At 39.4% G+C, this 16,858-nt stretch overlaps 1 protein-coding gene across 1 annotated transcript in view; it reads right to left on the minus strand.

Moving 5' to 3' along the window:
• LOC148815874 (uncharacterized) overlaps positions 1 to 16,858 on the minus strand; it is a 63,776-nt gene that overhangs the window by 15,897 nt on the left and 31,021 nt on the right. The window contains exons 3-4 of the mRNA XM_088904720.1: positions 9,427 to 9,600; positions 393 to 566 (exon numbers count right to left, since the gene is read on the minus strand). Coding sequence (XP_088760846.1) covers positions 393 to 566; positions 9,427 to 9,600 — 348 coding nt within the window. The remainder of the gene's footprint in view (positions 1 to 392; positions 567 to 9,426; positions 9,601 to 16,858) is intronic.

Here is a 16,858-nt window from a genome sequence, read left to right on the forward strand (position 1 = left end):
TGCATAAATCCAATAATTCACCTTCCTGGAGAGAATCAATAAAAACTGGTTAAACCTGCACAGACCTAGTGTTCAAATCTGCAAGGACTATATGATTGAAATTTCTAGAAGAAAATTCCCTACAGAATTAAAAATCAACAACATATACTTTACATATTTTAAAAAAATGGGAAAGGTTGTGTTTTGACCATCTCAGTTATCAGATGTTTACAAAGAGCCCAAAGACAAGAACTTGTATAAAATTAGACAAAAAAATACTTTTTATATGTCACCCTTCTTTTTTGTTTTGTATTTTCTAGCTGTTACATTTTGATGCATGTGAAAAACAGAATGCTGTGAGACTTAACATATCTAAAAAAAACAATAAAAAGAAATCACCAGTGTTCACTTACTCTAGTTTTGTTAATTTACAGTTGGGATCCCTCTGAGCTGCAGATAGCAGTTCCACTCCTGAATCCCCCAGGTTATTGAAACTCAGATCCAGCTCTCTCAGACTGGAGTGTTGAGACTGAAGAGCAGAGGCCAGATCTTCACAATATCCCTCTGTTAGTCCACAGAACCTCATACTGCAGACAAAAAGACAGGAGCACAGCTGAACATCTGCACAGCTCATCCACATCCTTCTTTCCAAATCTTCACTCCAACACCCAGCTCAGCAGTAATATACAACATCATGTCATTATCATCGCAGAGTATCCATGGATGAGGATGATGAAGATAACAGCTGCTTCAAATTCTGGATTCCAGAAGGAAGAAGAAAGATTAGAAAAAACTGTCAGCAAGGGAGACAGTGGGAAACAGGGAGACACACAGAGCTACAATGGTTGGAATAGGAAAATAGAATAAAAGACTTTGACTTTTAGCCATAATAGAAATTGCTTCACATTTTATGGTGTCTTGTTAAAGTTATACCTTTGGTTGTTATTCTTCACATGGTGTAATTAATACAAAATATAAATTAACAACACTGGAGTTAGAGAACTGGAGATTTTGATTGCTATTTGTAGATGTGTTGAGGAAAACAACACTCTCTTTTGAAGAAAATAAATAATTTAAACAAAAACAAACAAGATTATAACTATAACAACACGTAATCAAAATGTGAACCAATAAACAATCTCAATCAAAATCTGGCAGAGGAATCGACCGTGTGACCGCATCCACTTTGTACAAGTCAGGAAACTGAACCTCAGTACAAAACAGCAGGTCAAGAGAGAGCAAGTCTGTATGAACCAGAATTCTGCCTCAGACTTTGTCTGCCACAGGGGAAATCTTTAGACTTGGGATCCATCTGTACATTTCACTTGAATACCATTAATATTAATACAGTTGGACTCCATTGTCAATAGAGTACTGTACATTAGTTCTGTTAAAATTACTATTATAATGTGTGAGAGAGAGTCAATTATGTTTGAGAAAACAAATCAACTTTATTAGGGAGGCAGAGGTGCACATTTGTATTCCAATTGGGAGGGGAAAGACAAAGAAAAGACCCTCCCCCGACAAATTAGCTAACTAAAAAAACAACTAGATAGGCTAGAACCGGAAAGGTGATCGTGCCTAACAATGAGGCCGTACCAAAAAAAAAGTCTTCCACCTCCTACTCATATCTACACTAACTAACCAAACCAAAAGCAAAGAAGAAAAGCACATAACATGTTTTTCCCCATCCCTAAAACATACCACTCAACTAACCTCATTCACCGTCTCTGATCTCTCACTATTCCCCCTTTTGCAGTCTCATTGTCCCCTTTTAAATGCTTGTGCCTCATTTGCTTAATTCAATATCTTAATTGACAGCACCCAGAGAAAAAGGAGAAAACAATTAGGGAAAAAAATAACTCTCCAGCTGAGGACCATAACAACCATTGATATAGATTCCAGGTTAGTTAGAAAACTAACCACATTTCTCCATGATACTGTGACGTCAAAGTGGTAGTGACCCCAACAAACAGTCGTGTCCACCACTCTAGACACACCCCTTACAGCCTGCTGGAGAACGTTTTCACATTTTTTGCAACCACTCTCCTTCAAGAATGGTGATGTGCTCACTCCCTCATGGCACCAGAGCATGGGGCACACATCCTCAGAGACCTCTGGGTCCCTGTCTCAAAGACTCTCAGGCCCTGAGTCTCCAGCTCACTGACTCCACTGGCCTTTCTATCGGATGTCCTCTGAGATCATAATGTAGGTCCCTCACCGAGCCAAGCCCTTCTGTCGCAGATTCCTGGACTCACTGAGCCTCACCTCTCACACGCCCTCCGGCTGGTCCCTTTCAGGGAGATGGCACCCTCTCCTCCGAGTCACCACAAGCAGCGTCCTGCTCTTTCCCTGATCTGGAGCCTCCTGCTCCCACATGACTCTCACTGGTCCCCTCACGGCCAGTCAGCGCTCCGACTTCCAGGTCCACCTCCAGCCTCTGACATCCTCACTTGAAGCCACCAGACTAAGTCACACACACAGTCTCCAGAGACTCACTCCCGCACTCAGACCTCTCACATTAACAACCCCGAGTCTCTCTTCATCACATCCCACTTGTGCTGAGACTCAACACACTTTCCATTATAAAAAACAAATACACAACCTCCCTGGCTCCTCACTCTGATGCCACTCTGTGTATAAGCTGCACAGGTCTGGCTTGTCAGTGTCACTCCCAGTAGTTTACTGATAATAATAATGGACATTTTCATAATTTTATTTTAATTTTATTTTTTATTTTGAAAGGCTAAGAAAACCTTGTCAGTTCAGTAACATCACCAATTGTACTGATGGAAATACAAATCAAGGCTACTAAGTTTACAGAAAAAGTGAAAGAGGTGTGTGACAGCTGTGGTGTATGAAATGAGGGTGTGTGCTATGCCTACTTATTGCTCATACATTTCAGGCACCTCAAACCTCTCAAAAAGGCCACATATTGGAAGAAATTGTGGACTACAAAGAAAAAAAAAAGTGGATTGCAAACTCTGATCTTTAAGAAATTTATAACTGAGCTGCCAGAAGATAACATCTTACTATTTGCTTATAAAACTATGACTGTGTGTCTATAACTGCCCATAAGTATCTGTATAATTTTAGATTTTGAAAAGGTTTTGAGACCCTTGGACCTGGCTTTATAAAACCTTCATGCAGAATGTGCTGTCTTTGTTCCCCCAGTTTCAGTAGAAGACACTGGAGTAGCACTGGAAAAGCACTGGAAAAAAATCTGGGTATTTTCATGAGCTTCAACTTTAGAAAATTGACTTTTAAAGAATGACAATCAAACCCCATTGTTTTGTACCCAATTACAGTGTGGTGCCTAGTGGAAAGACATATTAAAATCAGAGTACATGGGGCTCACACTGTCCAGTTTTTCATAAAAACTTGTATTTTATCTGATGGATGCCAGTTTCTTTTTCTTCAATTGTTGAATAAGGGAAATAACATTTGCATCTGCCATTGTTAGGGATAATATACAATTTTTTTCATTCTTTGTTACTTCCCTCTGCTGTGTGTTTTTATGGGGTTACCTGGGACATGGAGCTCTGGGTCAACCCTTATGTAAGATAATAGATGCAGGGGACACAGCTTAGTGAATAGTGTCCTCATGTTACTCTTTGTTACTTAGATCCTGATATAAATCTTTAAGGATCTATAACACCTGGAAATTGATGTGTCGCTCATGGATACACTTCTCATTGGACACTATTTGGAATGATTTAAATTTTGCTTTGAGAAATCCCAATCACCAGCTGATCCATTTTAACTTAATTCCTAGGACAACATCTATTGTCTTGGAGTCAGTTTCAATGCATATTACTGATTCCCCAAAGTGCACACTGTGTTCCCAGGGAGTCATAGGCACACTCTCTCCTGTAGTCTGGGAAAGCACTGATATTTTAGAGTTTTGGGGAAAGGTGTGTGCAACACTGTCCACACTGTTGAAGCAGAGTGCTCCTTACTCCCCTCTGGTCTTATTGCTGAATAACCACTTCTATACTGACTGAGCAGCACTACAGAAAAGGGTCTAGCTGGCATTACTGCTGTGAAGACAGTGATTGAGACAGATGGAAAACAGACAAGAGAAAGAAAGAGGCAAAGTTAAAGAGGAACAAGAGAGTGAGGAGCAAGTTTAAACCTGCGAGACACGAAAATGAGAGGGGAAGCTTTTCTTACAAGATCAGGCATCTTATATTTCTCATCACAGTTTTATTACGGGGAAGGTGAGACACAGTGGGATGAAGAAGACTGTAGAAAGATGTGTCTGAATACAGAGCACTGAGTGGAACTTTTCTTTCTATTTAATTCCCACTTGCTCCTAATCAAAATCATGACCCCACCTGCAATATTGATCCACACCTCACTCAGAGGTTCCAAGCTCTCAGACAGGGTTTTAACTCTTGGTATCAAAGTAGTATTGCAAAATTCTGCAAATTTCAGTTCAAAATCATGAACTAAGTGAAAGTACTGCATGGTTGCCATGTTGGTGAAGGAAGATGAGAATCTGCTGGTCTCACCCCTGGCGAGAGCAAGAGTTTGCGAGGATTGTGATATAAATCTGGCCCTTCCTGCTCACTAGTCAACGTAAGCAAACAAGAAGCCAAAACTTGAAAATGAATATGAGTGTGTTTTAGTTGGTTGGCAGATTGTTCTTTTTTTCAATACTGTATGGCCTGCTTGCTGTGAAGATTAAAGATCTCTCCAAGCCCATTGTTTCTCATTTCACCTCTGACGGCCACGACCACTCTAATCTCTCCGTCTGTATTCTCAAAGACGGTTTTCCGAATTCATACATCAGAAAGACTACCGAAACCAAAATGATTCTGCAGCTAGGATCACACCTTCTCCCTTCTCTTAACGACAGACTACTGTTCTTTTAAATTTTCTCCATTCATTTGAAGTTTCATTTCACACCTCTCTACACCTATTCTGACTTCACACCTCTTGATTGGCCTCTCTTTCTGTCCCCTGCTCCCGCCTCTCACTCCTCCTGCCTCCCAGCCTTTGCTCTCCCGCTACATTACCTTTGCCTACTGCCTTGTGTCTATCACACCTGAAGAAGGCTCCATGGCCGAAACGTTGTGTTCTCTTTCTTCTTTTTTTCAGCATGGAATAAACCTATTACTTGTGACTATATATTATGTGCTTGGAAAGATTGGACATGCTGACATAACACTGATGAAAGTGTACATACAGTATACACGTACACTACATTGCGGACAGTATATGTACGTGGTGTAAGTGTATATGAAGAAGGACACATCTTAATGTGCAAAGTTATTGGCAGGTGATGTTACAGGAATACCTGTAATTATTTGAAGAGGATTCAATCTAATAGACTCTTAGACTTATGGAGAACAGTAAACCCTAATGTTGAAGACTTGTCATGTTATTCTATATCATGTGGAAAGCTTTCTAGCAGGATGTGACACAACTGAGGCTCCAGCATCTGCTGCACACTAAAACATAAATTAATTTTAATCATAATTAATCAGGTTATTTTTTACAACTTACAAGTCACCTCCAATATCTTCTAAAACAAACCATGAGACCGAAACAGACAAAAAGTTTTCTTTCACCGTAGTACAGCATTTTTACTACAGATGCTGTTATCATAAACCGATAATAACAATGATCTCACACACCAAAATGCAACCTAAAAATCAAAAGCTGATGAAAACATATAAAATTAGACAATAATTAATAAGAATTGATTACACTTATATCACTTTTCTGGACACTCCACTCAAAGCTCTTTACAGATAATGGGGATCCCCTTAACCACCACCAATATACAACCTCCATCTGGATGATGCACCAGTACGCTCACAACACACCAGCTCTCAGTGAGGAGGAGAACAGGGTGATGAAGCCAATTCATAGATGGGGAGTATTAGGAGGCTATGATAGCTAAAGTTAAATGGGAAAATTGGCCAAGATGCCAGGGTAATAACCCTACTCTTTTCGAGAAACACCCTGGTATTTTAATGACCACAGACAGACCTTGGTTTTACATCTCATTCAAAGGATAGAGCCTGATTACAGTATAGTCTCCCCGTCACTATACTTGGGCATTAGAATACATACACATTGTGGGGTGAGCGCACCCTACTGGCCCCACTAACACCACTTCCAGCAGCAACCTTAGTTTTTTCCAGGAGGTCTCCCATCCAGGTACTGGTCAGGGTCACACCCGCTGAGCTTCAGTGAGCTGCCAGTTGTGATTTGCAGGGTTATATGGCTGCTGGCATATTCACTGGCATAATCTCAGCCATAGATGTTATGTGCACTGAGAAACAGGTAACACGCCCGCTAAACCATTGGGTCAATGGAAACCCAAAGAGTACATTTGTTTGGCTGACCACTACAACCAAGTCTGAAAAAAGTCTGAAAAAAGGGGATCTAATTGGTTCAAATTGCTGTCATTCATTATTGACCATTTAGAGCCCTAGGAGACATCACTGCCTCTGTAACATGACTCAGGAAAGAAAAACAAAACCTCAGCAACCGGTTTGTTTACTTAGCAACCAGGGGTCATCTATTGTCAACAACTCACCCCTGCTGATAAGCTGGCAGTGAAAAGCAATTAAAACTCCTCAAGCACTGCCCAGAGGATTAGTTCAAGTTCACGTTTATTTGAACAGTATACAGTAGAATGAAATGATATTCCTCCTGGTCCACGATCCAAATATAGGCAGGAGAGACAGGACACTGACATAGACAATGTAGATAGGATTGTAGTCAGGATACACATAGCGCAAAGTGCAGATAGTGCAAATTACAAGGCAATACATAATACAATATACACAACACACTGGGGGAGGGGGGTTATATAGTAATATAGCAGTAACTATTATAGCTTTTCATATTTTTGAATAATAATTCTGGATATGTGAACATTATCATTCCAGGTCCTGTATTCACAAAGATTATGTAATTGTATTTATATTTTCAAATTCATCTTGATGTTTTATCCAAGCTAGTACACATATGGTAACGTCTGCATTTTTAGCTGTCTGACAAGGCTACAACGTGAAAAATTGATCTTTTGAAAACCAAGAAAAAAATATTTTTGGTTTTTTTCATTCTGCATATATCTACCTGTTGAGAGGACACAGTAAGACATATAGTATAAGAAATCTAAGACTTCTACTGTATACTGTATAGTTCTACTGTATAATTATATTTTGTAATTGCAGAGTTATTATAAACTGTTTGAGAGGACATCATTCCAGGTGGAAATTGACTATTTGGCTAAACTAAATTCTTCTAAATTCTTCAAACACAAAAACCGAAATGAAAAATACGTGGATCCAGAAAAAGCATTTGACAGGGTATTACAACCTTTTGTATTTAAAACTTGTAGGTTTTCACAATGTTTTTTTTATATATACAACCAAAAGCACAAGAACAGGCTAATAGTATTCTGTCAGAGAGCTTAAATTCATACAGGTGAACAAGATGAGGAGATGCTTGTCACCACTGATTTATTCTATCAGAGCATAAGACAACACAAGGATACAGAGGGAGGTGATATAGCAGGAGGAACACACAATCAGGCTCTTTATAAAAATGAGATGTTATTATATACAGCCGAAATTCAACAACTTTTCCTGTTCTCACAGATGTAATCACAGACTACAGCAACTTGTCAGAATAGGGATTAATTCTGAAGCAATGTTAGTGGGGAATCTATATCCCTGGAGGTCAAAAACAAATTTAATTTCCAATAGGAGTGGGATAAGATAAGATGTTGAGCACTTTCAATACCCAGAAACCTATAGAACACATTAAAATGTAAGTAAGAGGTGCTAGAAAATCAACTCAAGCAAGACTTCAATAGATGGAAACTGTTGCTTGTCTCATTCCTGAGAAGGATGAAGACAGCAAGAATGAAGGTACTTCCAGGATTTCTGTCTTGTTCCAGACCTTCCTTATGCGTCTCAATGACCATTACAAAAACATCTATTTTATGTGGTTTAAAGTCAGGGTCCCATGCTATTGTGACCATCGCAGTTCCGTACGGGCTCGTGGCCTCTGCCGCTCCACCCCACCAGTTCGTCCTGCAACACTTGGGGCACGAAGCCGGGTCTCCAGCGTTATGCAACAGGGAACCAGCCATATGAGCTAAAGGAGACCTCCCTCAGCCCAGCCGGCTGAGGTCCCTGCTACGCGCAGGGAGGGCAATGACGTCACCATGTCCGAACTAGATCCGCTACACTATTTCTATAAACTCATCAAAATTACTATTTCTTTCTTTTTTTCAGAATACAACTTCTTTTCTATGTGATTACTGTATTTAAATTGCAGAATTTATTTTCAGAATGCATTGCTTTGTTCTGCTGGAAGCAAGCAGGGCAGGCAAGCGAAAGTGAAACTAGAGACGCAATCGAAAAGGCAGGGGTTGAGCTGAGAGGAACTGATTAAAGCACAAGGGAGAGTCTGAAAGAGAGTCTTTAACATGCAGGGTTCAAAGCACAGGGATCAGTCCAAGATGTGGTCAAACAGGCAAAGTCAAAGTACAGAGACAGAGGAGAAAACACTGGGGAAATTCAAAGCTGAGAAGAAGTAAATGAGACTCTAAGATAAGAGATTAAAAAATTGATAAATTTTGCATACCTAACTTATTTCCATAGCTATATCCTTTCAGATGTGTATAAAATATCAGAATATACAGGAGGAATACAAGAGTAAGACACAGGTGAAAAAAGGAGGTTGGCACTTCCACAGCAATTGAAGAATCTAATACCATTCAAATCTACATAAATCCAGCAATCCCCATTCATGGAGAGAATATGAGTAAAAAGTTTATATTAAATATTGAAAGAAACACCAATTACAAACAAAATATTATAAATTTGGAATCACAAATTGTTGGACGAATTGCAAGGAAAACCTGGCATATTATAAACACCTTTTGGTATGAAAATAAACTGGTGAAAAAGTATTAAAGAAATATAAAAAAAACCTCATTAGGAGTCCTTTTATTTCTTGGTCAAACACCAGATGAACTGCCTTCAGAGAAAGGAAGATACTTGTTTAGAACTGTCAGAACTGCAGCCATAAAATGAATCACTAGAAACTAGTTAAAGCTGGAAAGACCTTGTGTTCAAATGAAGAAGGACTCTGTGAATGAAATCTCATGAAGAATATTACTCACAGAATTATAAATCAACAACAACATACTGTATACACATGTAAAAAAGATGGGCGAAATGGGAAAGATTGCATGTCGAGTCTCTCAGTAATGAGATATTAACAAAGAAGCCACAAACAAGAACTTGTATAAAATTGCACAGCAGTTTTTTTGTCTTTCTAGATGCCCCCCTTCTTTTTTGTTCCTTACTTCCTATGTATTTCTTTTCTAATGCATGGGAAAAACGGAATGTTGTGTGTCTCAGGATACCTAAATAAAACAATAAAAAACTAAGAAACTAAGAAAACACTGACCTCAGTGTTGTTATTTTACAGTTGGGATCCCTCAGAGCTGCAGACAACAGTTTCACTCCTGAATCCCCCAGGTTATTATGACCCAGATCCAGCTCTCTCAGACTGGAGTGTTGAGACTGAAGAGCAGAGGCCAGATCTTCACAGCATCTCTCTGTTAGTTTACAGCTCCACATCCTGCAGACAAAAAGACAGGAGCACAGCTGAACATCTGCACAGCTCATCCACACCTTTCTGTTTAAGTCTTCACTACAACACCCAGCTCAGCAGTAATATACAACATCATGTCATTATCATCTCAGAGTGTCCATGGAGGAGGATGATGAAGATAATTGCTGCTTCAAAAGGGGGTCCAGAAGGAAGAAGAAACTGTCAGGAAGGGAGACAGTGGGAAACAGGGAGACACACAGAGTTACAATGAAAAGGAAAACAGAAAGAAAGACTTTGAATTTTAACCATAATAAAAATTGCTTCACAAATATTAGTATATTTTATTATTATGTTATCTTCTTACAGTTATTTTAATTAGTTATAGGGTTGTTGTTGTTTTCTTCAAATTAATCTCAATGTAAATTACCAACACTGGAGTAAGTGAACTGGAGATTTTATTATTATTGTTTGTAGATATGTTGAGAAAAACAACATTCCCATTTGAAGAAAAAAACAACAACAAGGGTTTTAAGTATAACAACACATAAAATAAAAATAATAAACAATAATAATGTTAAGCAATAAACAGCATACAGTACACAAACACAACCCCTGTGACTACACATACTCCCACATGTAATATAGTCAAAACACACCGACACCTTCAAACAAGAATCTCTACAATTTAAATGGAGGCACCATGGGCGACTGATTTTTTATTAAGAAAAAAAACAATGAATTGAATAACTTAGGAATTACATGACTTTTAAAAGCTATTAAAAACAGGTTTAGTTAAAAAACACTTTTTATGCGCATTAAAACGGATGATTTTTCTTCCTCGTGAACAGCTTGGAAACTTACGCTGTAAATTACTTTCTAATCAAACATTTAAAACACTTGAATTTCATAAACACAAAGAAAAAAAAATATATTCTACTATTTTCCTATGGTATGAAGCAGATCAGTAGGTCTTTTTTTCCCCAATCAGAGGCTGGGAAAATAGCTTCCCGCCCACTGCTCTGTGTCAGAGAAGCGGCGGCACTGAGAGAGGGAGGAGGCGCGGAGCTCTGTAATACAGAATGAGCCGTCTGCAGCCTGGAACGCTTAAGGCACAGATCGCGTCTGCCTATATAACTTAGTTTTTAAAATTAAGCAACGTAAATCATTTCCTTTGACTTCTAAGTCCTTTAATTATCAGTAAGGAGAACTACTTTCTCACCAATTATATTGATTTTTTAAACCATTGGTAAACAAAGCGGGATCTTATTGTACTTCCTAATGACATGACATGTGGAAAGATTATAGTTTTTAATTGCCTTTAGGTTTTTATAAATTTTAGCAAAGTGTCATCAAAACAAATACCACAAAACTATTCTCGATTGTATTTCTGAATGTAACGTCGAACTTTCTGGGGTACAGTATGTGTGGAGTTTGCATGTTCTCTCTGGGTTCATGTGGGTTTTCTCCAAGTACTCTACAGGTACCTACATACTGGTAGGGTTAATTGGCTTATGCAAATACTGGCCCTGGTGTGAGTGTGTGTGTATCTGTTTGTCTATCCTGTGATGTACAGTATTCTGTGTATTCTGGGTGTATTCAGCCTTGCGTCCGTTGCTTGCTGGGATAGGCTTCAGCTCCCCTGTACTTGATAAAGAGATTAGAATTATATATAGATTATAAAAAATATTTTATAGTGCTGGCTTAACAAAACAGCTTTTCTACTTCTCTGGCACATCAGTATCCATAACTAGTCTGTAAACAAATTGCCTCTTAATATAAATATCTTCAGATGCTGGCTCTGGATCAGCATCAGCTATGTTTGCCCATTCCTTCAATTTATGTGCACCCTACACACAGTTGAACGCTAGCAATTTCACAAAATCTAAAATACAATCCTCATTTCAGTATCTATGTAAACATACAGTCTGTTAACTTTATCATCTTCCTCTGCAGTCTGTAACATCTCCTGTCCATTTGTCAAAAGTATGCCTAACCCTTGTAGCGACAATGCTTGTTAATAAGACAGAATTAAGTGTTGCGGTGCTTTCCCAAATGAGGCCTCATCTCTCTGTTCATCTCTGTGGTGCAGCCACAGAGAAACTATTCATGCAGGCTGATTTAAAGATGTTTTCTTTTGATAAGGGACAGCTCCCAAAGGGGGATGCACTTAGCTAAGCCTGGCTATCATGATCAATGGTCATCCATTGGCGCCTATCTGTCTAGGGAGTGCCAGATGGATATCTGGACTGCCTTCCTAGGTGTCAGGAGTAAATGACTCATATCTCACCTTGATCAACCAATCAGGGACTGGTAGGGCCGAGTAACCCACGTGGGACTCTGATGCCCATGGAACTTTAAGCCAATGAACGAGCTGAAGTTCCTCCAGGTAAAAACAGGCAAAACAGAGCTCCAAGAGAATTCTGTGAACTTTTTCGGACAATTCAAAGGAGAATTCCAGGGCAGGACGGCCCAGGAGCAAAAGGCTCCCAAGGGCAGGACATTCTCGCAGCGCGCCTCCTGACCATCCTGAGACTCAGCCCGGACAACCACGGAACGGCCAGTGTGTCCAAGTGCCAGAACTTTGCTTTGTTCTAAGAGTCGAGAGCGGAGGTTGCCAGAGAGTAACCAGAGGATCCACCCAAGGTTAGCACCAGCAGGAAGCCTCGTGAACAGGTCGGAACTGTGGACAGCTGAATCACTATTCAGAACTAGCGCTTCATCAGGAACGAACCGGTCCTCTTCCTGACCTGCTGTGACCCACAGTTATCTTTTCTCCTGTGCACAAACTTTGCTAGTTAAAGCCAACACTAACTAGCCGGTCAGAGAGCGTCAGCAGCGCACCGTTGCAAGCCGCACAGCACAGCCTGGCACGGTGCCAGAGAGCCCGCAGGAGATCTGAATCCCCAGAGATTGGATGAGTATTCAACTTCAATGCATTACAGCTCGAGAATTCAATTGTTATCCCAACCAGTTGATATCAATTTAATTCCTAAGAGTTATGTACTTGTTTTCAGTATCTAATGTAGAAGTTGTAACCAAGTTCACTTTATGAAACGGTCTAAATGAATGATATACTGAACGTATGTCCTCTTGATATATGTAACTCTTTGTAACTGACTGAATATATATATCTTTTGTATTCTGATAACCCTCTCGATAAGATCTGTTAGGTTTACATGCATATTCTTTGTATTAATGTAATCCTCGTGTATTAGTACCTGTGTGTGTGCGTTGTTTGAGTTATGTCGCATGGTTGGATTCTAAAGCCATTAAAAGAATCATTTTGTGATTTACGGCTACAATTAATAATTGTCCCTGTAAATGCCCAAACCCTACAGAACTGGTGCCTTCAGAGAGCACACTACACCCTCTAAGGAAGTGTCCTTGTTATCAGTTGAAGTAAGAGACAAGATGTAAAAAGGGTTAATAACTTAAGTCAGTTCTGCCTGAAAATTAGACTTCTAAGCAACAGGGGTTTATGGCAGGAAAGGGGGTTAACTGATAAGGATTCCAGATGCGAGCAAGGAACCCCCTGGGGGCATAATCTTAAACTGACCATTTGGCCAGGGCCTCTTAACTGGCCAAATACCATGACCCCCCCCCCCCTTTATTGTTCCTTGCATGCAATAAACTCATCTGTTTAACTTCATCTCGGGATCCAGAACCTTATTCTTTCTGTTACAACACAGTGTATTCCTCAACTTTCCCCAAATTATCTTTTTCCTAAATACATCTTTAGTCTTAACATGCTCCATGAGAACTTACTTCTAACCTGTGCCTTTTCATCTAACAATGGCCACAAACAATCTTTGTCTAATTTTACTGTACCTGCCATTTTTTTGCAGCCTGCAGATAACACTTTCAGTTATTCTAGATGAAACCTTTTCTACTATTTTGAGAAACTGAAAATCCCATTGTAATTTTCATCCCTGTCCCAACTCCTCTTCATTCTTCATTTCAACTATACTGTTACTACTGTACAGGAAGTTTCAGGTCCACATTCCAGCTTCTCGGTTGTTCATTTATTTCTTCCTCACTGTCCAAAGCTCCTTTTACTTTCTTAACTCTACTGCTAGTAGATATTTTATCCATACATCCTCCCTTGCTTCTTTTTCAACCTTTCAACTTCAGTGTCTGCAACCTGGCATCTCTTATTCTAGCCATACCTTGAATATCCCTATACCTTGCATTTATTTCTAATATACCTGTATGCTGTTATTTTGCATACAGTATGTTGGTTTTTTTGCAAGAGCTCTTCAGACACGCTGTTACTAGCCTGCAAATAACTCCTAATTCTTTGTACCCTGCAATAACTCAGCCTAACTTAAATCCTCAAAAACTGCTTGTATTAATTGGTTTAAATCACAAACATCATATGTAAATACCAGCCATGTGGCATTAAAAAAAGCTGCATTATGGAATATCACACTGATTAAGCTTCTTTTAAAGAGAACTAGAGAAACCAAAATGGCTTCTTTTTCTAAATTTGATCTCTGCACATCTTGTTCAGGGTAATTAAATCCACACCGAGCAATCTCCAATATGTTCAGAATTTGACAGCTAGAATCCTGACCAGGTCGCAAGCAAACAATCACATTACACCTGTCTTCGAGTCCTTGCACTGACTTCCTATCAGGTTTCGAGTCAAAATCAAAATCCTCATCCTCATTCAGTACCTGTCTAGCTTATTACCTGTCTACTCCCCACCTTGCAACCTTTGTCCCTCTGACTCTGGTCCTCAAGAACATCTACATTCTGTGGGTGACAGGGCCTTCACTAGCTACACCCCAGGGCTTTGGATTTGTATCCCCAGTGATATCAGAGTCACTCACCCTGAGTGCATTGAAATCTAACCTCAAAACCTTTCTTTTTAGAAAGGCTGTTTTTTAGTGTCTGTATCTGCTTCATTTTCTAACTTCGGTAGCACTTCTAACTGCTTGTCTTTCTTATTTGTATTTACTTTGTAACTTGTGGTCCTTATAACTGTTTTTACACCTGCTATATTGTTTTGAGATACTTGGATATGTGCTATATTAAATTAAGTTTCTTGTTATTGTTATAGAGAAACATGATCAGATTTTCCCTGGTTCAGAAAAAAATAGGGTCTAAACTATACTGGTTTGTCACTCACACCCTGTTTGCTAAATGACTTTGCATACTGATCTGATCAATCTTACTGTACATATTTTCTGAGCTTTCCCCATCCTGTTAGATTTATAATTATAATCTTTTTCTCAAAAAGATTAATTTTTAAATATCTGTTTTCACTGTTATCATCTACCACCAACACAGTGACAAAATATATACTAATCTTTACTTGACAGCTGCCGAGTCCTAAATTCATCCTGCTACCAACATTGAATAAAAAATCTTTAGATCTCTATATTTATTTATTTTTTTAGTGGTTCCATTAGTAACAGGCTAAATTACTTTCTTTGAAAAATGTCTTTTATGTGTTGCAAACAAAACTGACTTGCTTTAACACAATATATTTACAAAACATTTCCCCTCACGATCTACCTGAATGCTCAACTATTTGAGAAGCCTTCCATGAAACTATGTTTGCTACTAATTCATATATTGTAAGGCTTTCTGATAAAATTACTGTTTTTCATATGTGTTAATTTTCTGACTCTTTCTGACCCATCAAACCTTCATTCTCACCCTGCCAGAAATGCACCTGATTATTCAAGCCCCTCACTCTCTGCCAAATCTGCATCATGTTTACATGTTCTTTGTAATACATGGCTTTCTGTGATTTTTTGTATATCTAAGGTTTTGCAAGTGTCCCTGCATCCCTCTTCTGCACTATGTCTGGTCATGGCTTTTTTCTGTTTGCTTATTTCAAAGTAACAATAAGCAAGGCTTATTAAATATAGGAGTTAAGTTTGCTGCTCCCTTGCCAGTCTCTCTCTCCCTCATCTTAGTGGTGTTGGACACAGAGAGGCCATTCCATTTGGTTCAGATTTAAAGTGTTTTTCTATCTTATAGAGTTTCCTGATATGGAACAACTCCCAAGGCTGAAATTCTCCATCCATCCTAATAAATGGTCATTCTGGCGCCTTACTGTCTGGGAGATTCCTTGGGAGAGTCTCATCCCAGATTGTTTAAAACCCAAATGTCAGAAAGCATGGTTACTCATCCTCCACCTCGATCAGCCAATCAGGAACTGGTAGGGCAGGGTAACCCCACGTGGGTCTAGAATGCCCGCAAAACTTTCAACCAATGAACAACCATAGTTTCTCCAGGAAGGAGCCCCTCCAGGACATTCTCAGACTCAGCTCGGACAATCACATGACGGCCAGTGTGTCCGAGTGCCAGGACTTTACTTTGTTCTAAGAGTCGAGATCGGAGGTCGCCTGCGCGTAACCAAAGGATCCGCCTGAGATTAGCCCAGCAGAAAGCCTCGTGAACCGCTGATACCCCACCGTGAATGCTCGCCTGATCAACGAGTGAACTACGGTCGGAACTGTCGACAGCTGAATCTCAGTATTCAGGACTAGAGCTACAAATGGAATGACCGGTCTTCTTCCTGTATAAAAAGTGTGACTTGCTCGCACTCGCAGTCACTTTTCATGTACACAAACTCTGCTAATTAAGCCAGGACTAACTAGCCGGTCTTCAGAGAGCCCACTGCCAGTGCACCGCAGCAGGAATCTCTCCCTCCTTCTCCCACACCTCACACCAGGACTGCCTGGCACCAGGCCAGAGGATGCCAATTGGACGCAGCAATAGCCTGTCGGTGTTCCTTTGCATCTGCGGGAGATCTGAATCCAGATAAATTGGATGAGTGTTCAACATTCTGCATTATAGCTTGAGAATTCAATTGTTACCTCAACCCCAGTTGATATCAGTTTAATTCCTAGGATTGACGTACTTGCTTTTAAGTATCTAGTGTAGAAGTTGTAATCAAAGCTCATTAATGAAACAGTATAAATGACTGGTATACTGAATGTATGTCTCTTGATTTGTTACTCTTCGTGATTGATTTTTTACCTTATGTATTCTGCTAACCCTCACTCTTAAAATCTGTTATGTTTATATGCACATTTTATATATTAATAATGTATTCTCGTGTATTAGTATCTGTGTGTGTGCTGCTGAGTTATTCCGCAAATAATCATTTTGTGACTTACTGCTACAATTAATAATTGTCCCAGTAAATGCACAAAACCCCTACAACCAGATCAATTTCTAAAACTTTTTGTATTTATATCTCTAACACTTAAATGTCCTAAATTTTCATTTGCCATAATTCTTTAGACTGAATTTTAGTTTGAGCCTT

The sequence above is a fragment of the Atractosteus spatula genome, chromosome 24, assembly GCF_055471065.1.
Source record: "Atractosteus spatula isolate fAtrSpa1 chromosome 24, fAtrSpa1.hap1, whole genome shotgun sequence".
In the NCBI taxonomy this organism is placed as follows: domain Eukaryota; kingdom Metazoa; phylum Chordata; class Actinopteri; order Semionotiformes; family Lepisosteidae; genus Atractosteus; species Atractosteus spatula.